The sequence below is a fragment of the Dendrobates tinctorius genome, unplaced genomic scaffold (assembly GCF_039654945.1).
Source record: "Dendrobates tinctorius isolate UK_male_01 unplaced genomic scaffold, ASM3965494v1 ptg000064l, whole genome shotgun sequence".
Lineage (NCBI taxonomy): Eukaryota > Metazoa > Chordata > Amphibia > Anura > Dendrobatidae > Dendrobates > Dendrobates tinctorius.
In genome coordinates this window covers 44,692,722-44,717,664 of record NW_027361732.1, presented here as the reverse complement: position 1 = coordinate 44,717,664, position 24,943 = coordinate 44,692,722, and the positions used below count along the sequence as shown (strand labels likewise).

General features: G+C 46.9%; 1 protein-coding gene across 4 annotated transcripts in view; it reads left to right on the top strand.

Moving 5' to 3' along the window:
• The window catches only part of DIS3 (DIS3 homolog, exosome endoribonuclease and 3'-5' exoribonuclease), a 52,588-nt gene that overhangs the window by 6,465 nt on the left and 21,180 nt on the right, over positions 1–24,943 (top strand). For all 4 annotated transcript variants that reach the window (XM_073580376.1, XM_073580378.1, XM_073580375.1 and 1 more), the window contains exons 3-14: positions 4,942–5,099; positions 5,805–5,998; positions 6,147–6,220; positions 6,441–6,608; positions 8,702–8,863; positions 8,941–9,051; positions 10,069–10,206; positions 17,207–17,353; positions 17,488–17,604; positions 19,030–19,131; positions 21,631–21,695; positions 21,800–21,884. In XM_073580376.1, the coding sequence (XP_073436477.1) occupies positions 4,942–5,099; positions 5,805–5,998; positions 6,147–6,220; positions 6,441–6,608; positions 8,702–8,863; positions 8,941–9,051; positions 10,069–10,206; positions 17,207–17,353; positions 17,488–17,604; positions 19,030–19,131; positions 21,631–21,695; positions 21,800–21,884 (1,521 nt within the window). The remainder of the gene's footprint in view (positions 1–4,941; positions 5,100–5,804; positions 5,999–6,146; positions 6,221–6,440; positions 6,609–8,701; positions 8,864–8,940; positions 9,052–10,068; positions 10,207–17,206; positions 17,354–17,487; positions 17,605–19,029; positions 19,132–21,630; positions 21,696–21,799; positions 21,885–24,943) is intronic.

Here is a 24,943-nt window from a genome sequence, read left to right as displayed (position 1 = left end):
CCCTCCAGGGAGAGACACAGTGGCTCCAGGTCACAGAGACCGTCTCCTGATAGAGAAACACAATGCGGATCTCCACAACGATCCCAGACCACAGAACACCTCCGCCCTAGTTCGCCCGCTAGGGAGCTCCTTAGCGATGCGCAAGACTCAGAGGGCATATGTGACTCTAACTCAGATAATGAAACGGAAAACACTCTGGTTCTTTGTCCCCCTAGCAATACGGCGCTAGTTGAGGATATAATCTCTTCCATCCTTCGGGTACTGGACTTTTCTGATCCAACCCCGGAAGCACCAGAACACAAGATTTCCTTCGAGAGTGTTCAGAAACCATGTAAGGTCATCCCTAATCACCCGGAATTTAAAAAAATACTTTCTAAGCATTTTTCGCAGCCTGAGAAAAAATTCGCCAATCACAAATACTTGGAAGCAAAGTACCCCTTCCCACAGAAGGACACTAAGGATTGGACAGATCCGCCTGAAGTGGACCCCCCAGTCTCTAGGCTGGCAGCACAAACACTTCTCTCACTGCCGGACAGCTCAACCCTCAAAGATGCAGCAGACAGACAGAACGCATGGCGCATTCAATCTTCGAAGCGGCAGGTGCCTCTCTGGCTCCCGCATTTGCTTCAGTTTGGGTAGCCAAGGCCATTATGGCCTGGGCTGATTGATTGCAACAGGGCCTCCAAGCTTCGAATCCACAGCTGGCGGACCAGGCGGTGCAAATTGCAGTAGTGACAGATTACATGGTCCATGCAGCGTTGGATTCTGCAAGAGGGGTAGCGGGAATAGCATCAAACGCCATCACAATTCGGCGTATTCTCTGGCTGAGAGAATGGAAGGCGGATGCGGCCTCAAAAAAGTCCCTGACAAATCTCCCGTACTTCAGTGGACGTCTTTTCGGTGAAAAGCTGGATACAATGATATCCAATGCTACTGGGGGTAAAAGTACTTCTCTCCCTCAACTAAAACCAAAACGCACGTTTAAAAGACGTAATCAATCTCGTTTCCGATCCTTTCGGAATTCTTCAGGCTGGTCTGTCTCGCGCCCAACACAAAATCGTAACCGCTCCCCCCGCAGAGACCACACACGGGCGGCACAGAGGCCGGACAGGAACTGGCAGTCAAAAGCAAGCCAGGCAAAATCCAAAGGAGGAAAAGCTCAGACTTTCCCCTCATCATGACTCATGCCCTCCGGAAGACACCCCACTTGTGGGCGCATGACTGCTACTCTTTCAGCAGGTCTGGCTTCCTATTACAGAAGACAAGTGGGTCAAGGAAATAGTGTCTTCAGGATACAAGATCGAGTTTACTACCAGCCCGACCGCACAGGTTCTTTCTATCCGTTCCTCCAAAGCCTCCACTCAAAGCTCGAGCCTTCAATCAAGGGGTTTCTTCCCTCCTGCAAGCAGGAGTCATAGTACCGGTTCCAGCAGATGAGCGCTTCCAAGGGTTCTACTCCAATCTGTTCGTGATGCCCAAGAAGGGAGGCAGCGTCCGACCCATACTAGACCTCAAGCAACTCAACAAGTATGTTCGAGTTCGTCACTTTCGCATGGAATCCCTCCGGTCAATCGTTGCGTCCATGGAAAAAGGAGAATATCTCGCCTCCATAGACATACAGGACGCATACCTGCATATACCGATTGCTCCCGCCCATCAGAGATTTCTCAGATTCGCAATCAACCAAGACCATTACCAGTTTGTGGCCCTCCCGTTCGGTCTCGCCACGGCTCCCTGAACATTTACAAAGGTCATGGCAGCCACCATGGATGTAATACACTCCAGAGGCATAGTAGTCGTTCCATATCTGGACGACCTTCTCGTCAAGGCCCCCACCTTCAAGGACTGCGAGGTCAACGTCTCAATCACCATCGACACTCTGAGTCGCCTGGGATGGTTAGTCAATTTACAGAAGTCCTCGACTACCCCGAGTCAGTCTCGGGCCTTCCTGGGGATGCTAGTCGACACCTCCAGGGGTCTGGTGATCCTCCCCAGGGACAAGGCACTGGCCCTCCGTTTGGGAGTTCGCACTCTCCTCCGCAAGTCCCCCCGATCTCTCCGGTATGCCATGAGAGTACTTGGCAGTATGGCAGCGGCAATGGAGGCGGTACCATTTGCCCAGTTTCACCTCAGACCCCTTCAACTGGCCATCCTCAAGTCCTGGGACAGGAATCCGTTCTCCCTCAACAGGGAGTTCCGGTTAGTATCGAAAACCAGGAGGTCCCTGCACTGGTGGTTCAAGCCAACCGCGCTTGCACGGGGAAAATCCTTTCTCTCCGGTCAATAGAAGGTTTTGACCACCGACGCAAGCCTAACGGGTTGGGGCGCGGTGCATCTACATCACAGAGCGCAAGGCAAGTGGTCACCAATGGGTGCGACCATGCCCATCAACATCCTGGAAATTCGGGCCATCTTCCTGGCATTGAAAGCCTTTCATCACTTCCTAGCAGACTCTCATATCAGTGGACAGTCGGACAATGCCACGGCGGTGGCATACGTGAACCATCAAGGCTGGACCCACAGCATCCAGGCGATGAAGTAACACGTATCCTACACTGGGCGGAGGATGCGAGGTCGGTACTCTCTGCGGTCCACATTCCGGGTGTGGACAACTGGGAAGCCGACTATCTCAGCAGGCAAGGAATGGACTCGGGGGAGTGGTCTCTCCATCCCGAAGTTTTTCGTCAAATCTGCCATCGCTGGTGGACCCCGGACGTGGATCTGATGGCATCCCATCTCAATGCCAAGGTTCCCAATTTCATGGCCAGGACGCACGACCCGAGGTCGCTAGGAGCAGAGGGCCTGGTTCAGGACTGGAGCCAATTCTAGTTTCTGTACATTTTTCCACCCCTCCCCCTGATCTCCAGAGTCCTGAGGAAGATCAAGCAAGAGGGAGTTCCCACCATCCTGATCACTCCAGACTGGCCCAGGCGTACATGGTACGCCGACGTCGTACAACTCAAAGCAGACGCTCCCTGGCGTCTCCCCACACGTCCCGACCTTCTGTCACAAGGCCCGTTCTTCCACCGGAACTCAGGGGCTCTCAATTTGACGGCGTGGCCATTGAGACCTGGGTTTTGACCCAAGCAGGTTTTTCGACGGACGTCGTTAAAACCATGATCAGGGCTCGAAAGCCAGCTTTAGCCAGGATTTACTATCGTACCTGGAAGGCTTTCTTCACATGGTGCGAATCTCGAGGACAGGTCCCACTTCCCTACTCTCTTCCAAAGATCCTCGGTTTCCTTCAGTCAGGCCTGGACGCCAGACTATCCCTGGGCTCGCTTAAGAGCCAAGTGTCAGCGCTTTCAGTGCTCTTTCAGAGGCGTATTGCTAATAAGCCGCAAGTGAGGACCTTTCTCCAAGGGGTTTCCCGTTTGGTTCCCCCCTACAAACATCCATTGGAGACGTGAGACCTCAACCTGGTCTTGACAGCATTGCAGACACCTCCTTTCGAACCCCTTAAGGAGGTCTCACTCCGCCTTCTGTCACAGAAGGTGGTCTTTCTGGTGGCAATCACCTCGCTACTCAGGGTGTCCGAACTTTCAGCACTTTCCTGCAGACAACCCTTTCTGGTTTTCCATCAGGACAAGGTGGTTCTCCGTACAGTCCCATCCTTCCTTCCGAAGGTTGTGTCCAGCTTCCACCTCAATGAGGAAATCTCACTACCATCTCTTTGCCCGGTTCCTGCTCATAGAGTGGATATGGCTCTGCATACGCTTGACCTGGTCAGGGCATTGCGTATTTACGTGTCTAGGACTGCTCCCTTCCGGAAGTCTGATTCACTTTTCCTTCTTCCAGAAGGCGTTCGCAAGGGTCTACCGGCTTCCAAAGCCACCCTTGCTAGGTGGATCAAGTCCACCATACAAGAGGCTTAACGACTTGTCAATTCTCCTCTTCCGGCCGGTGTCACGGCACACTCTACGCGGGCGGTAGGAGCCTCTTGGGCCATTCGGCATCAAGCCTCGGCACATCAAGTGTGTAAGGCAGCCACTTGGACTAGCCTGCACACATTTACAAAACACTACAGAGTGCATACTCAGTCCTCAGCGGATGCGAGCCTGGGTAGACGGGTCCTGCAGGCAGCAGTGCCCCAAATCTAGGGGACTGTCTGCACAATATTCGTCCACTGCTTCCCACCCAGGGACTGCTTTGGGACGTCCCACGGTTCTGTGTCCCCCAGTTAGGCGACAGAGTAAAGGAGATTTTTGTGTACTCACCGTAAAATCTCTTTCTCTTAGCCTTTAATTGGGGGACACAGCTCCCACCCTGTTGCCCTTACGGGTCGTTGTTAGTTGAGTTCTCATATTGTTCTTTGAGCTCGTACATAGTGGCCTTCTTACAGGCATGGTTATGTTATTTGTGTTACGTTCCTCCCAATGCTTTTGCACAAAACTGGAGAAGGCTGACGCCGTCCAGGGGTGTATACTGCAGAGGAGGAGCCAAAGTTAATCATTTTCAGATTATGCATAGTGTCGCCTCCTAGTGGACAGCAGCATAACACCCACGGTTCTGTGTCCCCCAATTAAAGGCTAAGAGAGATTTTACGGTGAGTACACAAAAATATCCTTTTTCGGTAAGGATTGATTAAAAATAATGCCATGCTCACTTTCCAGCACGTTGTGGATCTGAAAGTCTGTCCTGTTCAGAAATTACAGCACCACTGCAGCCTGTAATTGTCTGCAGCGCTGCTGTGACTTCTGTCAAGAGGCCTGCAGACCTCTGGAGTGGCCTGGTCTCGATCTGCGGGGACGCTGGAAAAGGAGTGTGCCTCCATTCATTATTTTTAATCAGTCCACATCTAGAAATGTTATTTTGTACTGCCTGACGTCCCCTTTTAACATGTGCTTTTTAGGCTAAATGCTGTATACTTTGAATTCCTAAATCTTTTCTTTGCATAAACGTTTTGAAAAATCCTTTTATATTTTTCCTTTTTGTGTTTAGATTGACATCCTTGAAGACCCTGTCATCCAGAATGTGATATTGTTGCAGACCGTTCTCCAGGAAGTGAGGTGTCGGAGCGCACCAGTATACAAGCGAATACGAGATATGACTAATAACCCTGAGAAGTATTTCTACACATTCACTAATGAGCATCATCGGTAATTCCACATAACCATTGCTGTTTTAATGTACAGGCTCGAGATTGCATGTTTAACAGTTACCCTAAATGAAAGTGATAGAATAACGTCAGAGGCTGTTGTGGTATCATCACTTTAGCTCATTGACCCCACCAGCAGAATTAGGCCATGGGTTACAGAAGCCTGTGTTGATATAGAAGAAAATTAAAACCACCAGAATTTGCTGTTTTTTGTGCTGCACTGCCCTAAAATTACAATAAATGTAATTTGTACCCAAAAATGACTTCAGGCGCATATTACAAGCCCTCATCCAGCTTCATGCCAAAAAACAGTCCCTCAAAAGTTATGTTGACGGAAAAACGTTATGTCTCTTGAAACTCGGTGAGATACAGAAAAGAAAAATGTCCAGGTCCTTAATTAACACAAGTGCATTTCTTGGCTTTTTGGACAAAATGTCTAAATCTCGAGCAACCACTTTAAATAGTATTTAACTTTTTCTTTCTTATTTGACTAAAATGTCTTTCCCATTGATTAGTCACCTAATGTCTTCAACACTGATCATTCACTCAAAAACTGCTCGAATCCGTCTACAAATCTGTCTGTAGTGAGGGATCAAATCGCTCCTTCTGTCTATAGATAAATCTGCTCGGTGAACTCAGATTTTTGGTGTTCAGTACTGGACAAATGATAGTGATAAGTAATATGTCACTTTTTCTGCCATCACAGGGAAACGTACATAGAGCAAGAACAGGGGGAAAATGCTAATGACCGGAACGACAGAGCGATTCGGACTGCAACACAATGGTACTGTAAACATCTGAAGAAATCTGCAAATCTCAAGAACCTGCAAGTGCTGTTAATAACCAATGACCGTGGTAACAAAGAGAAGGCAGTGAAGGAAGGAATTGTGGCATTTACATGTAAGTTGCTGTTTTTCTGGGTGATTTTGTGTTTTACTTTCCCAATGCTGTATGTCATTGTATACTCCCGTCCTTGAAGCGTGGTGTATAAACTTTGATACTTGCTTTCTTAAATTCAGATTTTTCTAAATCTATTTTTATGTTTTAGGTGAAGAATACATTAAAAGTTTGATTGCCAATCCTGAACTTGTGGATCGCCTTGCTTGTGTGTCTGACGAAAAGGTACAATGTCAATGTGTTAAGGTCTCTAGTTTCTTTCTCCGTTTTTTTTTTTCATCTATGTCCTTTTGTGTGGGAACAGGTATGTGCTCTTCTCATGCATGCTATGGGAGTCAGCCATAAGTAGGTGGTTTCTGGTTCTGTAATGGGCATCTTTTGGTTGCCTGGCTTGCTTTGTGACATTGAACAGATTTCTATTGATGTGGTTATTTTCTTGTCACAGAATGATATAGAAAGTGGAAGAATTATTTTCTCCGAGCATCTTCCTTTATCAAAGTTGCAACAAGGTATAAAATCTGGAATTTATGTGCAAGGAACTTTCAGGGCAAGCAGAGATAACTTTCTGGAGGCCACAGTGTGGGTCCATGGAGATTCAGCGGACAACAAAGAGGTGAGAATGTAGCCCATTTCACTACAGAGATACATATTACTTGACGTAAAGGGATTGTGCGGTCTCAGAAGAAAAGTCTGTGGTTACTCTGTGACTGCAGACTGATGAGTTGTGAAAGTATGCAATACACACACGATTTGTATGTACAGCTCTGGCAAAAATTTAGAGACCACTTTCAAAGGTTCAGTTTGTCTGATTTTCTTTTTATAGGTATATTTTTGAGTAAAATATAAATTGCTCTTTTAGTCTATAAACTACTGACAACATGTCTCCGAATTTCCAAGCAATAAATTTTGTATATTTTTTCTGACAAAGAAAAATGGACAAAATGAAAAAAAAAAAAAATACCCAGTGCTTTCAGACCTCAAATAATGCCAAGAAAACAAGTTCATAATCATTTAGAAACAACAATACTAATGTTTTAACTTAGGAAGAGTCCAGAAATCAATATTTTGTGGCATAACCATGATTTTTTTTAAAAACAGCTTTCATGTGTCTTGGCATGCTTGCCACCAGTCTTTCACACTGCTTCTGGTGCAAAAATTTCAGCAGTTCTTCTTTGTTTGTAGGCTTGTGACGATCCATCTTCCTCTTGATTACATTCCAGAGATTTTCAATGGAGTTCAGGTCTGGAGAATGGGCTGCCCATGACAGGGTTTTGATGTGGTGGTCTCTTAATTTTTGCCAGAGCTGTATTTCCAGGTGAGTGGGCAGTCACATGAATGTATGTAGGTTATCTGCATACTTATGGTCACATGCCGACTAGTCTGTCCCGGCCTCTTAATAAATTAGAATTAAGAGATGCTCAAGGGTCTAGTCGGCATATGGCCATGTGACTACCCAACTGCTTGTGAGGGAAATTGTGATGGTGTGCACATTATACACTCTCATGATTCTGCCGTCACAAAGAGCAACTACAGACTTTATTCCTTTGAGACTGGATAACCCCTTTAAAGTGATATGAGACTGTGCTTTAATTATAGGCAGGTTTAAATAATTATGAAGGGTGAAAATTGTCAGCTGATAAGTGTCATACAGTTCTATTGGAAAAAGGTTATGTGTCTGGAGAAGAGCCTGGTATGTCAGCAAGTCACTTCAAACACTTCTGATTTGCTCTTGCTCATCTTTTCCAGCACTAGGAATGCCTTCTTTTTAGAATTGAGTGTTCTCTGCTTTACAGGGTCACTGCCACTAAAACAGTTCAATAGTTCTGTTCTTGAGGATTGAAAAATACAAGACCCCTCACTGTTTGTCCAGTATTGTGGCCATGCAGTAGGTGGGGAGAGGGGAGCAATCTGGCGGTCACTTCTCTTTCTGGCATAGGTAGCTGTTAGTGATGTGTCCCATTACACAGATCCACCAGAACCTTCTCGTCTTCTGCTATCCATTTATCTAGTAGCAGTAGGGATTGTACTCGCTCAGGTGCAACAGGAGTCAATCAAGAGGCACGTTCCTCTTAAAGTTCATAGGGTTTATTGCTTCATAACCCATAAATTAGCACATAACAAAAGAAATAGCCTTTAGCTCAGGTGAAAGAAATCACAAGTGTCTATTACTTCAGGCTCTGTCCTGGAGCCTTAGCACACACAGGAGGCTTATCCCTCCCCACATACAGCTCTGTGTTTCAGGAGTAGTCTACATTATAAAGGTATAGCCATACCCACGAACCCAGCAGCGTACTAGTCATGTGATTGTGACATCACCACAGGTCCTTGCAATACATTAGAAGTATAGTGATCTCCATTAGGGCTTATGTGTACTAAAGAAACACTCTGGGCTTACATTATCGAGACAAGCCATCTCTGAGACACATACCTCCCATCGACTATACAACCCTTAGCCACGCTACATAGAGTAAACAGGCCGATTGTGGTGCAAATAACAATGAATTGCAAAATGCTGTGCATTCAAAACTTTTCTTTTTTTTTTGTTTTTTTCCCCCAAGCTTGTAGTGTTTTCGGTCCTATATTGTTTACATGGAAGACTTTATTCAGTAGTGCTTTTCTCAGGCTTCACAATGACATTAAACAAATTCCCTGATTGTACTTTAGTGTTGGGCTTGGTGTACAATTCATGTTTCTAAATGTCCTCAGATTCTCCTGCAAGGATTGCGGAACATTAACCGAGCTATGCATGAAGATGTTGTCGCTGTGGAGCTGCTGCAGAAAGATAATTGGGTGGCTCCATCATCGGTGGTCTTACAGGATGAAGGGGAAAGCGATGATATTGACTCCGTAGAGGAAAAAGAGAAGATGGTATAAATTCACTATTATATTCGAATTGGTTATTTCTAGCTTTCTGAAAGTGTCCTGACTCCAAGGTTTTGTTACAGCTGCAGATTACTGCAAATAAATCTGTAAAACCTTCAGGAAGAGTTGTGGGAATCATAAAGAGAAACTGGAGACCGTACTGTGGCATGCTGGCCAAGTCTCATATTAAACAGGTAGGTGCCTGATGACCTTCTAAGGCTGAGTTCACACGTGGCGTTTTTTTCGCGTTTCCGCGGCGGTTTTAACCGCGCGATTTTGCCGCGAAAACGCGAAAAATAAGCATCCCATGCATTCCTATGGGATTCCGCAATGCTGTACTAATGCTGCGGTTTTTACCGCGGCGGAATCGCTTCGCGGTAAAAACCGCAGCATGCTCATTAATTTGCGGAATCGCGGCGATCCCGCACCCATAGGAATGCATTGTTCCGTTTATTTCCCGCATGTGGCTGTGCACACCATGCGGAAAGTAAGCAGAACAATTGCGGATGGTACCCACGGTCCGGAGGAGAGGAGACTGTCCTCCGGGCTCTGGGTACCATATCCCTGTAAAAAATAGAATTTAAAATAAAAAATATTGTTATTCTCACCCTCCGACGTCCCGCGCAGCCTTCCCGCTTCTCTTCACGCTCTCGTTCCCAGTAGTCCTTTGCGAAAATGCCCGCGATGGCGTCCGTTCTCGCGGGATCGCGAAGTCTCGCGGTCATTCGCGCGACGTCATCGCGAATTACCGCGAGACGTCGCGATCCCGCGAGAACTGACGTCATCGCGAGCATTTTCGCAAAGGACTACTGGGAACGGATGCACGGGACGTCGGAGGGTGAGAATAACACCGTTTTTTACATTCTATCTTTTACTACTGATGCTGCATAGGCGGCCTCAGTAGTAAAAAGTTGGTCACACTCGTCAAACACTATGTTTGACGAGTGTGACCAACCTGTCAATCAGTTCTCCAAGCGATGCTACTGATCGCTTGGAAAACGCTAGCATTCTGCAAGCTAATTACGCTTGCAAAATGCTAGTTTTTCCGCGGGAAAATCGCGGGAATTTAAAATGCGATTTTCCCGCGGACTGGAATTCCGGAATTCTCGCGGTAATTTCCGCGAGAGTTCCGGGACGTGTGAACTTAGCCTAATTCTTCTCATTTTCCGCTTTCTCTATTATTTTATGATTTGTACTGTTAACTCTTTCAGTCTACACGGCATTTGTTCACACCAGCTGACCGTCGGATTCCACGCATACGTATAGAGACAAGACAATCCTCCACTTTGGAAGGGCAGAGAATCATAGTTGCAATTGATGGATGGCCAAAAAATTCCAGATATCCTAATGTAAGTGGTGCTTGCTCTTGTCTGAGTCATACATAGCATCCTAGAATAATTGTACAGATGCGTTTGTAAGTGATCTATCTTTGATATATGTATATATCTTTTAATGGAATGTCAAAAAACTGATTCTGTATAGATAGTTCTAGAAACAGAGCTGTTTTCAAAATTGACTACAATATTACAAAAAACAAGTCTTGTATTGCTTCACTATATTATGCGAAATACCTAAAGGGTTTGTCTGATATTTAAAAAAATAAATAAAATTATCTATTTAATTCTTCACAGCCCCATCTTCAATGCTTCAAGTAGTCCCACAAGTATGTGTTTTCTTTTCTGCAGCAATGATGTCCCATTTGTCATGATCCCAGTGCAGGTTTTTGAGCTGCACACTGGGGGTTAATGTCTGGAGCTCTGTGCAGGTTTTTACCTGCACACTTGGGGTTAATGATTGTGGCCTCTTTCTGGTTCTGGGAGAGCTTCTTAAACCCTGGGAAGCTTCAATCCCTGCCAGTTATACTTTTGCCTTTGGCCTAGTGTGCTGACCCCCGTGTGCCTGTGTGTTGCTATAGCTTGTTTATATGGTTCTGACCCAGCCCTGTTTCCCTTTGTGAGTTTGCCTGTTGATTTTGTACTGCGTTATTATCTGTGTATGACTCATTGCCTGTGACCTGACTACTCTCTGCTCGCCCCTTTGGTACCTTGTAGCTATATCTGTGTACGACTCATTGCCTGTGACCTGACTACTCTCTGCTCGCCCCTTTGGTACCTTGCAGCTATCTCTGTGTGTGACTCATTGGCTACGTCCTGACTATTCTCCCTGTCTATGCCCCTTTGTAACTTTGTCTCGCAGTTACTCTGCTAGGAATTCTCTTGCAGCTCCTAGCTCTGTGGAGTTTAGGCCACGCCTCTAGCAGTCACGTGCTTCAGGTCCTGCGGGTCTGAAGTACGCATCTACTCGGTTGCTGCCCGTTCCACAGGTATCTTTGAGCACTGTTTCACTTTACTCAGGACACGCGCATTAGCTCAGTGAGCAAGGTTAGTGCGGTGTTTCTGACACCATTCATCCATATGACCACTGCAGCCAATCGGTAACCACCCCAGACTTGTGCACATGCATTATAGCCGCGGTATTTTATGGTATAGTGCAGCACATAATTTCTGAAAGAAGCATTGAAAGACTGATGGCTGTGGGGAATTAAATAGCTATTTTCTAGTTCGTCTCATTGGGGGACTCAGGTACTGTGGGGACACAGGTACTGTGGATGTATGCTACCACCGCCTGGAGGCTGACACTAAGTGAACAAAAAGAGGCTAGCTCCTCCGCCGCATACAGCCTCGCCCCGATTGCGGGCGGAAACCAGTTTTATGCTTAGTGTCTTTTGGAGGCACACACGTCTGGTTTTCTCCAGACTTCTTCTTTTTTTTTTTCTTTTTTTTTCTATGAAGATGAGACCGGGGCGACGGACCCTATTGAAAGGGTCCGATCTCCCCAAACCAACAGCGGGCGAGCACGTGTGAGTATTTCCTCCACGTACCCTCTCCCGCACCGTGAGACATATCTGGACCGGTTTTTCCCAGACTTTTTTCTTTAAAGATAAGATAGGGGCAACGGATCCTATTGAAAGGGTCCGATTTCCCCAAACCATCAACGGGCGAGCACGTGCGAGTGTCCCTCCACGTATCCTCTCCCGCGGCGTGGGACATGATGCCGGTCCTAGCCCTGACCACCCCTAGGTATTGAAACCATGGGCTGTACAGAGGCACAAGACAGTCCCAGCGGCCCCCACTGCTCCACCAACGCTAGACGGTGGTGCTGCAAGGCGGCGGATGGTCCCTCTCCTCATCCCTGGAAGGGGGACGGAGCTAGGGTGCCTGCACCGTCCTGGATATCGCCCCCTCTCCTATCTGATCGGCGAAGTCGTCATGAATGACGGAAAGAAGCAGTGGGGAGGGCCCTACGGCAGCGTCCAGAGGGCTGGAGCCCTTAGCTTCAGGCGAGGAGCAAGGTCAGAATGGCAGCAGGATCCATATTCAGGTCCCTCTCCCTCCCTCCCTGGCAGCATGCCGGACGCCGGGTCCCGTAGCCGGCCGCTCCCTGGTATGTGGCGGCCTGCCCGCCACCCCTCCACGGGCAAACGTTAGAAATCCAGCCCGCGGCTTTGGCCGGTGTTAGGCCGCGGGCGGAAGTCCCGCCTTCCCATCGCAACGTCACTTCCGGCGGCCCGCCCCTCCGTGACCTTGAGGGGCGCCGAATAAATTGAGCCCCCAGCTTCACTCCACGGTAGGCCGCAACCTGAAAAGATAGCTGCTTCCGTCGGCCCACCCATAGCTGAAGTGCGCACATTGCGACAGCGCGCAGCAAGGACACATGGGGGACACAGGACCGGGGTAAGTGCGATCCTGACCCTAGAGGCCACACTAGTTTGATCAAGGAGTGCCCTCCTCCCCACCCCCCGGCAGGGCAGTACTGTTGCCTGGCAGACACAATATGGCCGGAAAGGGAAAACCACACACGTTCCTGTACGCTGCATGCATCTCCTGTTCAGCGTCTCGCTCTCCTTCACCAGCAGTCGAGGGCAGGCAGAGTTCAGATTATGACTCAGACGAACCCCTGGACCTAGATACCCCGGGGTGTCGAGAGACAGTTGACAGCCTCATCGAAGCTGTCAATCAGACTTTGGGGATTGAGGATGAGGTCACCCTGGCCTCAGGCCATAAGGTATCCTTTAAGCTGGCCAAGCGACCGCATAGAGTATTTTGCACTCACCCAGAGTTCGAGGACATAGTGCAGCGTCACAGAGAATGGCCGGATAGGCGTTTTTCGGGCCAGAAGACGCTCGAGGCAAGATATCCGTTTGCCCCGGAGCTCTGTAAGAAATGGATGGAATCCCCAGCGGTGGATCCACCAGTGGCACGCTTGGCCTCTAAAACCCTGTTATCTGTACCTAGTGTCTCTTCTATCAAGGATCTCACTGATCGGCTCATAGAGAGCTTGGCCCGCTCAGTATTTGCAGAATCAGGATCAGCACTCGTGCCCTTGTTCGCGGCGACGTGGGTAGCCAAGGCCATGATGTCATGGTCAGAATCATTGAACAGAGCCTTGCAGGATAGGGACATGCCTACGCAGGTATCAGAGATTGCGAGTCAGATCGCTATGGCTGGTGATTACTTAATCAATGCTTCCTTGGATACAGCCAATTGCGCGGCGCTTGCGGCCGCAAACACAATTTCAATTAGGAGGGCCCTATGGTTAAGGACATGGCGGGCCGATTCAACGTCCAAGAAGTCCTTGACTTCCCTGCCTTATCAAGGTGGCCGCCTATTCGGGGAAAGGTTAGACCAGCTCATCGCCGATGCTACAGGGGGAAAAGGCAGTTTCCTCCAGCAACAAAGGGTCAAACCGCCGTTTCGCCAGACTTAGACACGGTTTCGGGCCTTTCGCAACACCGGATGGACAGCAGCGGCCAGTTCTGCCGCTTCAGGTCGCGCCAACCAGAATAGGGAGCGACAGGTCTCATAGAGCCAACCCGTTGGGGAGGATGCGTGCTCGCCAGCCCAGGTCGAGGGGTACCAGGTCCCAGAGATCTTCGGGTAAATGACTCGGGGCACTTTTAGGAGGCCGCCTGCTCTGGTTTCGCCACGACTGGGTCACGGTAGCACACGACTCATGGGTGACAGAGCTGGTGTCCTCGGGGTTCAAGATAGAGTTTGTCAGGTATCCCCCAAAACGATTTTTTTCTTTCCCGGCTTCCCAAAGTGGAGACGCAGGCAAGGGCATTGCTAGGAGCCATCAAGTCACTCCAGCACAACGGAGTCATCATTCCCGTGCCAGAGCACGAGAAGGCTCAGGGTTTTTATTCCAATCTGTTCGCGGTCCCCAAAAAGGACGGGACAGTCAGGCCTATTTTGGACCTGAAGCTCCTGAACAAGTTCATCAGGATCAAACATTTCCAAATGGAATCTCTCCATTCAGTTATATCAGCCATGGGGCAAGGAGAATACTTGGCCTCTATCGATATCCAGGATGCCTACCTGCACATCCCCATTTTTCCTCCGCATCAGAGGTTTCTACGTTTCGCCATCAATGGCCGACATTTCCAGTTTGCAGCACTGCCCTTCGGGCTAGCCACCACCCCCAGAGTGTTCACAAAGGTTATGGCAGTCGTCATGGCCACCTTACACTCTCGGGGCATAGTCATCTTGCCATACTTAGACGACCTCTTGGTGAAGGGCCCCTCATTTCGGGCATGCGAGGAGAATGTCAGCACCACGCTGGATACCCTCTCCCGGTTAGGGTGGTTGGTCAACAGGAAGAAATCATCCCTTGTCCCAGCCCAGAGGATTGCCTTTTTAGGGATGATCTTTGACACCTCCCGAGGGTTGGTGATTCTCCCTCAAGACAAAGCCCTAGCACTCCGGCAAGGAGTCCGGAAGCTTCTCCAACCGGTCCCAAACACCATTCGGTTTGGGATGAGGGTACTAGGGAACATGGTGGCAGCAATAGAAGCAATTCAGTTTGCCCGATTTCATCTGCGCCCCCTGCAGCACGCCCTCTTGTCATCCTAGGACGGGAACCTTGATCATCGATGCCGGTTGTCCGCTCAGGTCAGGCAGTCACTAGCGTGGTGGACAGTCAATTTCTCCCTTCTTCAGGGAAAAATACTTTCCCCGAGATCAGTGGCTGGTGGTCACAACCGACGCCAGCCTCCTCGGCTAGGGAACAGTTTTTCGACACCACACGACCCAGGGGCAATGGTCGCAACAGGCGGCACGCCTCCCGATCAATTTTTTTGGAAATACAAGCGGTCCGGCTGGCGCTGCAACATTTCCAGCACCTTCTAATAGGAAGCCCTGTCCGGATTCAATCGGACAACACCACGGCGGTGGCTTACGTAAATCATCAAGGGGTCACCCGCAGCAGGGAAACCATGTGCGAGGTGGCACATGTGCTTCACTGGGCCGAGAGGAACCATTCGGTGGTATCGGCGGTCCACATCCCGGGCGTGGAAAATTGGGTAGCGGACTTCCTCAGCTGGCAGGGAGTCGCGTCCGGGGAATGGTCTCTGCACCCCGAAGTCTTCCAGCAGATTTGCCAATGGTGGGGAACACCGGATGTGGATCTGATGGCCTCCAGGGTGATCGCCAAGGTACCCATGTTCGTGGCTTGGTCTCGGGACCCGCGGGCGATCGCCGTGGATGCATTGGTTCTGCCATGGAACCAGTTTCGCCTTCCATACTTGTACCCCCCCCCACGTTGCCACTACTTCCGAGGGTCATCAAGAAGATCCAAACAGAGGGAGTTCCAGAGATTCTGCTGGCCCCAGACTGGCCCCGTCGTCCATGGTACGCAGATCTAGTGCAGCTGCTCGCCGACGTTCCCTGGCGTCTGTCAGAGCACCCGGATGTACTGTCTCAGGGCCTGATCTTCCACCCAAACTCAGGGGCCCTGAATCTTGGATTCTGGCCCAGGTGGGGTTTGGGCACAAGGTGGTCGCCACAATGGTTAGCGCCCGGATGCCCACCTCAGCGAGAATTTACCGTCACACCTGGAAGGTCTTCTTTGCTTGGTGTCGAGAGCGCGGTTTTTCGCCACTGACAATCTCTATCCCCAACATCTTGGCCTTTCTCCAGTCAGGCCTAGACTCAGGGTTGGCCCCAAGCTCCCTTAGGAGACAGATATCGGCATTGTCCATCCTTTTCCAGCGAAAAATTGCTACCAATATGCAGGTGAGGACTTTCATCCAGGGAGTCTCCCACTTGGTACCTCCCTATAGGGCACCCCTGGATGCCTGGGACCTTAACCTAGTCCTGAGTGTGCTGCAGGAAGCTCCATTCGAGCCTCTTCAAGAGATTTCCTTGGCGTTCCTTTCCTGGAAGGTGGTATTCCTTGTAGCCATAACTTCCATTAGGCGAGTCTCTGAGTTGGCGGCCCTGTCCTGCCGAGCACCGTTTCTTACCTTCTACAAGGATAAGGTGGTCCTCAGACCAGCTCCCCCCTTTCTGCCGAAGGTCGTTTCCTCATTCCACATTAATGAGGATATTATCTTGCCCTCGTTTTGTCCAGCGCCAGTACACCGTGTGGAAACCGCTCTTCACACATTGGACCTGGTGAGAGCACTCAGGAGTTACGTGTCGCGGATGGCACCCTTTTGCCAGACGGACACGCTGTTCGTGCTCCCCGAGGGACGCAGGAAGGGACTCGCAGGCTCGAAATCGACCATAGCCAGGTGGATCCGCCTTACTATTCAGGAAGCCTACCGCATCAGGGGTGCGCCGGTTCCAGCAGGGATCAGAGCACACTCTACTCAGGCAGTGGGCGCCTCTTGTGTGCTTCGACGGAACAGGTGTGCAAGGCAACAACCTGGTCGAGCCTGCACATGTTTATTAAACATTACAATGTCCATACTCAGGCTTCAGCGGATGCGACCCTGGGTAGAAGAATTTTCCAAGCAGCTGCGTTGCACCTTTAGACACGAGGTGCATGTAGCTTGGATCGGTGAGTCAACTTCCCAACCAGGGACTGCTTTAGGACGTCCCACAGTATCTGTGTCCCCCAATGAGACAAAGGAGAAACATGGATTTTTGTGATAACTCACCATAAAATCCTTTTCTCCGAGACGCTCACTGGGGGGACACAGCACCCACCCTGATAGCCAGTTGGCTCTAGTTTATTTAATTAACGTGCATTTTTGTGTTAGGATGGTTCCGTTCCAGACATATTATCTGCATTAAGGCTGATATTTTTTGTTGTTCTCCTACTGCTGTTGCACTAAACTGGTTTCCGCTCGCAATCGGGGCGAGGGTGTATGCGGCGGAGGAGGAGCTAACCTCTTTTTGTTCACTTAGTGTCAGCCTCCAGGCGGTGGTAGCATACACCCACAGTACCTGTGTCCCCCAATGAGCGTCTCGGAGAAAAGGATTTTACAGTGAGTTATCACAAAAATCCATGTTTTTGTTTTATTTGAAATCCCGGGAAACTCTTACTTTCAGTTTGTTTCATTAGGGTCACTTTGTGAAGAACTTGGGCGCAGCTGGTGATAAGGAGACTGAAACGGAAGTCTTGCTTCTAGAACATGATGTTCCTCATCAGCCGTTCTCTCAGGCTGTTCTAAGCTTTCTTCCTAAAATGCCGTGGGCCATAACTCCTGAGGTGAGAAATGCTCCATCGTTCCTCTCTAAACCTATACTTCTGTGATGTTTTTTCATTTTACATTTCTTGTATTCCTTATCACTGTTTACTAGACTTTTCACAGATTGATCAGAGTTCTTTATTTCCACCTTCAGGATATGAGGAACAGAATCGACCTGCGGTATCTCTTTGTGTGCAGTGTGGATCCTCCTGGTTGTACTGACATTGACGATGCTTTGCATTGTCGAGAACTTGAAAATGGCAACCTTGAGGTGGGTGTCTCTTTAACGTGAAATTACTGGCTACTGTACTGTCCGATATGGTAACCTTAACATTATCTGCCTATTGAAGATGGAAGACCTAACTAATGTACAACCCTGATGACATTTCCTAGTAATGTAACAACTTATGAGATTTTCATAGCTTTTCAGGTCTGTAATTACTTTACTGCTCTTTTACATGATGGAACAGTGGGGCTTTGCAGCCCTTTCTAAGTAGAGGTTGAGAATGCACCCCTGTGCTCTATTCATTCTATGATACTGTAGGAGATGACTGAGACCTGCTCTCGGCTATCTCCTCCAGTCCTGTAGAGAAGAAATGAAGGAGTGTGGGGTACATGCTGAGTCTGCTCCATTCAGACAGTGATCTGCAGAGTCTCGTTCTGGGGGTCCCAGCAGTCAGGCTCTCTGTGATCAGTAAGTTTTTTTTTTTTTTTTTTTTATATGCATAGGGAATAACTTCAAAAGTTGATATAAACTAATTTTTAAGAAAACTTGGTATGTAAAATACTCAAACAAAAAAGGTTGCACTCTGTATTACTGAAGCATGTTGATATGAAATATGAATAGCAATACTGCTTCTGGATACTAGGAAAAAATGAGACGCTTAGCACATAATTTGGCCAATTCATGCATGCCCAGCAGCCAACGACAAGAACTGGTGGGTCCTATGTGTCTAGTGTGAATACAACCCTAAGACTGAAGTCTGAATTTCATCTCTTCAAATCCTGATTTTATGGGTGGGTAGGACCCTGTTGCAATTAAAAACCACCACATGATGGAGGGGCTTGGTCAGAGAGCTAATATACAAATGACAAAACACTGACTGGCACTTCCAAGCTAGTATGAACAGGTGCATACTAGGAGCAGCCATCTCCATATATAATAAACAATGTTGCACTCTGTATTTTTGGGGGGGTTTATTGTATATGGAGATGGCTGCTCCTAGTATGCACCTGTTCACACTAGCTTGGAAGTGCCAGTTAGTCTTTTGTCATCATTAAAATACTCAAATGATGTGATGGTATTTCTTATTTTGCGTCGCAAACTTAATAAAGAGTATTTCCACTTTCAGTAAAGTGGGCCCCAAACTCTTGTAGGTATGCAAAATAAGAAATCCAGGTGGAACTTGCACTGCCGCTGGTTTTTGTCTCTGTGGGATTGGCTGCAGTGGTGACGTCGCATCGACAGCACACATCACCACTGCAGCCAATCGCTGAGCTCAGCAGCTATGACAGTTTAGGCATTTGGGATCAACGTGGTTGAAAGTTTAAGATTAAAATTGAAACCTTCTTAAATTTGAAAGACAAGATTTTAGTTATTTTTTTCTCCGTTTGAAATGAGCTTGTCAGTTTCTGTGGTACCCGCATACATTTTCTCTGGCTGAATCCATCATTTCTACATTGTCACTGTATACAGGTTGGAGTCCATATTGCAGATGTAAGCCATTTTATAAGACCTGGAAATGCCCTGGACCAGGAAGCTGCAAATAGAGGAACCACTGTGTACCTTTGTGAAAAGGTAACTTAGATTCTCTGAAGTTTGATTACATCGATCACATAGCAGAATTTTACTTGGTTCAAGTGGAAAACCAGAGATTGCCGTCAAAAATACTTTAATAAAACAATGTAAATTACTACAAAACAAGTGATGGTAAATGTGATCATATAATGCACTGGGAGGAGTGAACTCCCTGATGTAATCTGCTTCTGGCAAACATTAAAAAGTACTGTTGCTTTAATTTTTATTTCATCAATAATACATATGAAAATGAGACTCTTTGTAATATATCTCATCAGAACAATCTGCTTCTTTCTCTCTTGGATTGGTTTTCCACTCTAAAATCACAGGTAAAATCTGTATGCAGTAAAGACAGCTTTTCCCATTAGGCTATGTGCACACGTTGCAGATTCAGCTGCGGGTTTTTCCACGCGGATCCGCAGGTAAAACCGCAGGTAAAGTGACCTGCGGTTTTCCTGCGGTTTAGCCCTGCGGTTTCACACCTCTACTATGTTAAAGGTGTGAAACCGCCCAAACAATTGACATGCTGCGGTTTGTAAACCGCGCAGAAAAAACCGCAGCGTGAGCACAGCGGTTTTGAAAAGCCATAGGGTTACATGGTACTGTACCATGTCAGCGGAACTGCTGCATTTCCGCAGGGCCAAAACCGCTGCGGAAACGCAGCAGAATCTGCAACGTGTGCACACAGCCTTATGAAGATGACAGTTGGTGCTTTTATAATTCTATGGTGAGAAGGAAGGAGGCTATGGAGGCAGACACAGATATTCTGCTGCAAGCTCTCCTGAAACAACAGGATCAGTTCTCCATAGACCTGCATGATCATCAGTTGTCATTTCCTGTCTCAGTAATATGAAGAAAGAGGGGATTATAGGGAGAAAAATGGGAAGCACAAGCTTCTAATTAGTTTCCAAAGGTATATACTCGGTGTGAATACACTCACCTATTTGGTGTCTTGAGTGTCTGCATGTAGATCCCATCCCTGCATCACTCCATTCCTCTTTCCTTTCAGTTTGCTGCAAAGATCTGGGAACTAGTGAGAGCACTGGACAGCGCTTTCATAGGCTATAACACTTGGTGAATGTTTTTCCCAGCAATATGCGCTCCTGAAGGATGATGATGGAACTTGATATTCAGATTCAAGGATGATTTTTATTTTTAAATGCTTATATGTTTGACATTATACCTGAGGAAGACTCTTAGAAGTCAAAACCGGTTGTATTCTAGTTTGAATTAAAAATAAAAATCATTCTTGAATCTAACTATCAAGTTCCATCATCATCCTTCAGGAGCGCATATTGCTGGCAAAAATATTCACCAAATATCTCAGTAATATGAAAAATCTGTATTCACTGACGACACATTTTACCTGTGAATTGAGAATCAAAGATCAGTTCAGGAAGAAAAACAAGCAGATGTATCTTATAAGATTATTACGAAGTTTCTTATTTTCATGTGTCCTATTCACACTGAACAAATGGCCATTTAAGTCATGTTAATCAACACCTAAGAAGAAATCCGATTCTGAGCGTGTTTGCTAATGAGGCTATATCATTTTACGGTTCATTAATACGTTATGGCGATAGTGGTTTGCTAGGTTCTAATGTTACAGGGTACTGCACCCGGCTTCCCAAGTCTGAGTCTGGAGGACAGAGGCTCGGTGTTGTGTGTAATTGCCAGCATCGATGGTGGCTGATACAGCAGGATGTCACCCATAATGGACGTCAGCTGCATTTTCATCCATCGGAGATTCTGTTGTTCTATATTTCTGGTCAATAAGGACATTTATTGCTGGTCACTAAGGGGTTAAGGGAATTTTAGATTTTTAACTGTTTAATGGGCTTGCTTTGCGTTGTTAGCAACCCATGTATTTAGATCACTTTTAACAAACCAAATTAAAATTATTTAATTGTATGTCATAAGACATTATAAACTTTGTTTCTTGTAGTTTTTTTTTTTTTTTAAAGACAATGTAGTGTTTACTTATTTTCTAATCTTCCTAATTGTTGCTCATGATTTTATTACACTTACCATAGAAGAGAAAAAGCAGGACAAAGGCACAGCTGTATGACCTCGGGTTAATGACGCTGCACACACATCAGGGAACATGGGTGCCACTTCCAAGGAAAATAGTCTGTATATCCATAGAGAAGAAAGTGGATAGGCACATTCCATCCCGTGCAAAATAATCCTTTATTGTGGCATCAAGTTACCAACAGCAGGCAGATAAAACCATGGAGCAAGTACAGACGACGATCGTTTCGCGCTTACATTGCGCTTCAACAGGTCATTGACCTGTTTTGAAGCGCAATGTAAGCGCAAAACGATCGTCGTCTGTACTTGCTCCATGGTATTATCTGCCTGCTGTTGGTAACTTGATGCCACAATAAAGGATTATTTTGCACGGGACGGAATGTGCCTATCCACTTCTCTATGGATTTTATTACACTAGTTGTTACTGATTAGACGTGAAAGTAACAATATCTTGTGTTCTCTCTCCAGAGGATTGACATGGTGCCAGAACTTCTCAGTTCAAACCTCTGTTCTTTAAGATCAGATGTGGACAGGTATGTGTGGAAGCTTCACATAAACTGAATAATACTAAAAGTAGATTTTACATATATATGGAAATATAAATAGACATAATTTTCTATGCTGTCTTTTTTTCTAGATTGGCATTTTCCTGCGTTTGGGAGCTAAACCATAATGCTGAAATCATAAACACAAAATTTACCAAAAGTGTTATCAATTCAAAAGTGAGTTTTGTGTCTTTGACTTTTCTTTAACCTGTTGAAATGTCTAGTTTTGAAGGCATTTTGGATGACCCATATTTACCATCAAACAGCTTCCACTTGTCAGAGAAGGATTTCTTGAAGAATTTGGAGTACGTCTGTGGGAATTTTAGCTCCATTATCCAGAAGAGCTTTGATGAGGGCCTGACTCGCAATCTCCATTCTAGTTCCTCCCATAGGTGTTAGATAGGGCTGAGTTCAGGTCTCTTTGTGGGCCAGTCAGGTTCTTCCAAACCAAATTTTCGCAACCATGTCTTCATGTACCTTGCTTTGTGACCCAAAGCTCAGTCATTCTGGAACAGAAAAGGGCCTCTCCAAATTGTTCCCACAAAGCTGGAAGCATACAATTGTCCAAAATGTCTTTCTGTGCTAAAGCATTAGGCTGAGTTCACACGTAGTGTTTTTTTTGCGTTTTCGCTGCGTTTTTAAACGCGCTCTGGGTACCATATCCCTGTAAAAAAAAAAAAAAAAAATTAAAATAAAAAATCATGTTATTCTCTCCTTCCGGCGGTCCTCACAGCGTCAGCAGGCCTCAGCGATGCTCCCGGCAACTCCCATTCTCAGCGATGCCCTGCGACAATGACCTTTGATGTCGTCGCGGTGTCATAAAAGGTCATTTTTAACATATTTTTTACTACTGATGCCGCATAGGTAGCCGCAATAGTAAAAAGTTGGTCACACTAGTCAAACTCTGTTTGACGAATGTGACCAACCTGTCAATCAGTTTTCCAAGCGATGCTACAGATCTCTTGAAAAACGCTATATTCTGCAAGCTAATTACGCTTGCAAATCGCTAGTTTTTCCACGGGAATTTAAAATGCGGATTTCTCGCATATTTCCCGCGGAATGGAATTTCGGCGGAAATTTCCGCTGGAATTCCACACGTGTGCACATAGCCTTAAGATTCACTGGACCTGAGGGGTTTTGGCCGACTCCTAAAAAAGCAACTTCATAGCATTATATCCCCCATACACCTAAGGCTGAGTTCACACGTGGCTTTTTTTCGCATTTCCGCAGCGGTTTTAACCGCGCGATTTTGCCACGAAAATGCGAAAAATAGGCATCCCATGCATTCCTATGGGATTCCGCAATGCTGTGCTAATACTGCGGTTTTTACCGCGGCGGAATCGCTTTGCGGTAAAAAACGCAGCATGCTCATTAATTTCGCGGAATCGCGGCGATCCCGCACCCATAAGAATGCATTGTTCTGCTTACTTTCCGCATGTGGCTGTGCACACCATGCGAAAAGTAAGCAGAACATTTGCGGATGGTACCCATGGTTCGGAGGAGACTGTCCTCCGGGCTTTGGGTACCATATCCCTGTAAAAAAATAGAATTTAAAATAAAAAATATTGTTATTCTCACCTTCCGACGTCCCGCGCAGCCTTCCCGCCTCTCTCCACGCTCCCGGTCCCAGTAAGCCTTTACGAGCGATGACGTCCGTTCTCGCGGGATCGCGAAGTCTTGCGGTCATCGCGAATTACCGCGAGACCAGACGTCATCGCGGTAATTGTCGCAAAGGATTACTGGGACCGGGAGCGTGGAGAGAGGCGAAGGCTGCGCGGGATGTCGGAAGGTGAGAATAACAATATTTTTTTTATTACTATTATTTTTTACATTCTGTCTTTTACTATTGAGGCCGCATAGGCGGCCTCAATCGTAAAAAGTTGGTCACACTCGTCAAACACTATGTTTTGACGAGTGTGACCAACCTGTCAATCAGTTCTCCAAGCGATGCTCCAGATCACTTGGAAAACGCTAGCAATTCTGCAAGCTAATTACGCTTTCAAAATGCTAGTTTTTCCGTGGGAAAATCGCGGGAATTTAAAATGCAATTTTCCCGCGGAATGGAATTCCGGAATTCCGCTACGTGTGAACCCAGCCTAACTGTGCAGGTCACACCAAGCAGTCAGATAGGTAATGGTTAAAGATGAGCAAATGTGCTCGGATAAGGCATTATCTGAGCATGCTCGTGTGGTGACCGAGTGCCTACGGCGTGCTTGAATAATATGTTTGAGTCCCAGCAGCTGCATGTCTCGCGGCTGTTAGACAGCTGCATCATGTGCAGGGATTGTCTGACATGCAATCCCTGCATGTGTTAAGGCTGTCTAATAGCCACGAGACATGCAGCTGCTGGGACTCGAACATATTATTTGAGCACGCTGTAGGCACTCGGTCAGCAAACGAGCATGCTCAGATAATGCCCTATCTGAGCACATTCCCTCATTAGTAATGTTCTGACATTCACCAAACCCAGACTTGTCTATTAGACTGCCAATAGAGAAGTGTGATTCGTCATTACTACGTTTCCTCTGCTCTAGATTCCAGTGTTGGGCTGTTTTATACCACCCCATCTATTGCTAAGCATTGTGCTTGGTGATGTAAAGTTTGCATCCTGCTGATCAGCCATGGAAATCCATGGTATGAAGCTGATGTTACAGTGGACCTAAGACTTGCTATACTTATGTACATTTTACCTGGTATAACTGCTGCTGGTCTCCTGAATCTTAAGAGGTTTTTCTCTTGTTCCTACGCCCTTCCTGAGATATAGTCAGCTCTTCTTTTATTGAAATCCAGTCTCTTTAGCCAAGTGGGCAGGATCCACAACTCTTCTATGAATTTTCTTGAGGTATGTGCAACTCTTCTATGAATCTTCTTGAGGATTATGTCCATTCGGCTAAAAATACTAGACTTGCATAAAAAGAATGGAAAGGCACAAGAACAAAAAAACTACGCCAGATTCAGAAGAACAGCAACATTTACACCAGGTAACAATATTCCATATCTATGGCAAGCGACGGTTCCTGTTTAATTCCAGAGGAGGTTTGGAGCTCTGCAAACATTGAGTAAATGGAGCATAAATGTCACCATGTGGCACGATTCAGAAACCCCCCTCTGTAACTTTACGTGGTCTCCATGTCGTGACTGAGTTGTTCTGGTTTTTAAAGGGAATCTGTCACGAGGTTTTTTGCACCTAATATGAGAGCAGCACAATCTAGAGACAAGAGACCCTGATTGCAGTA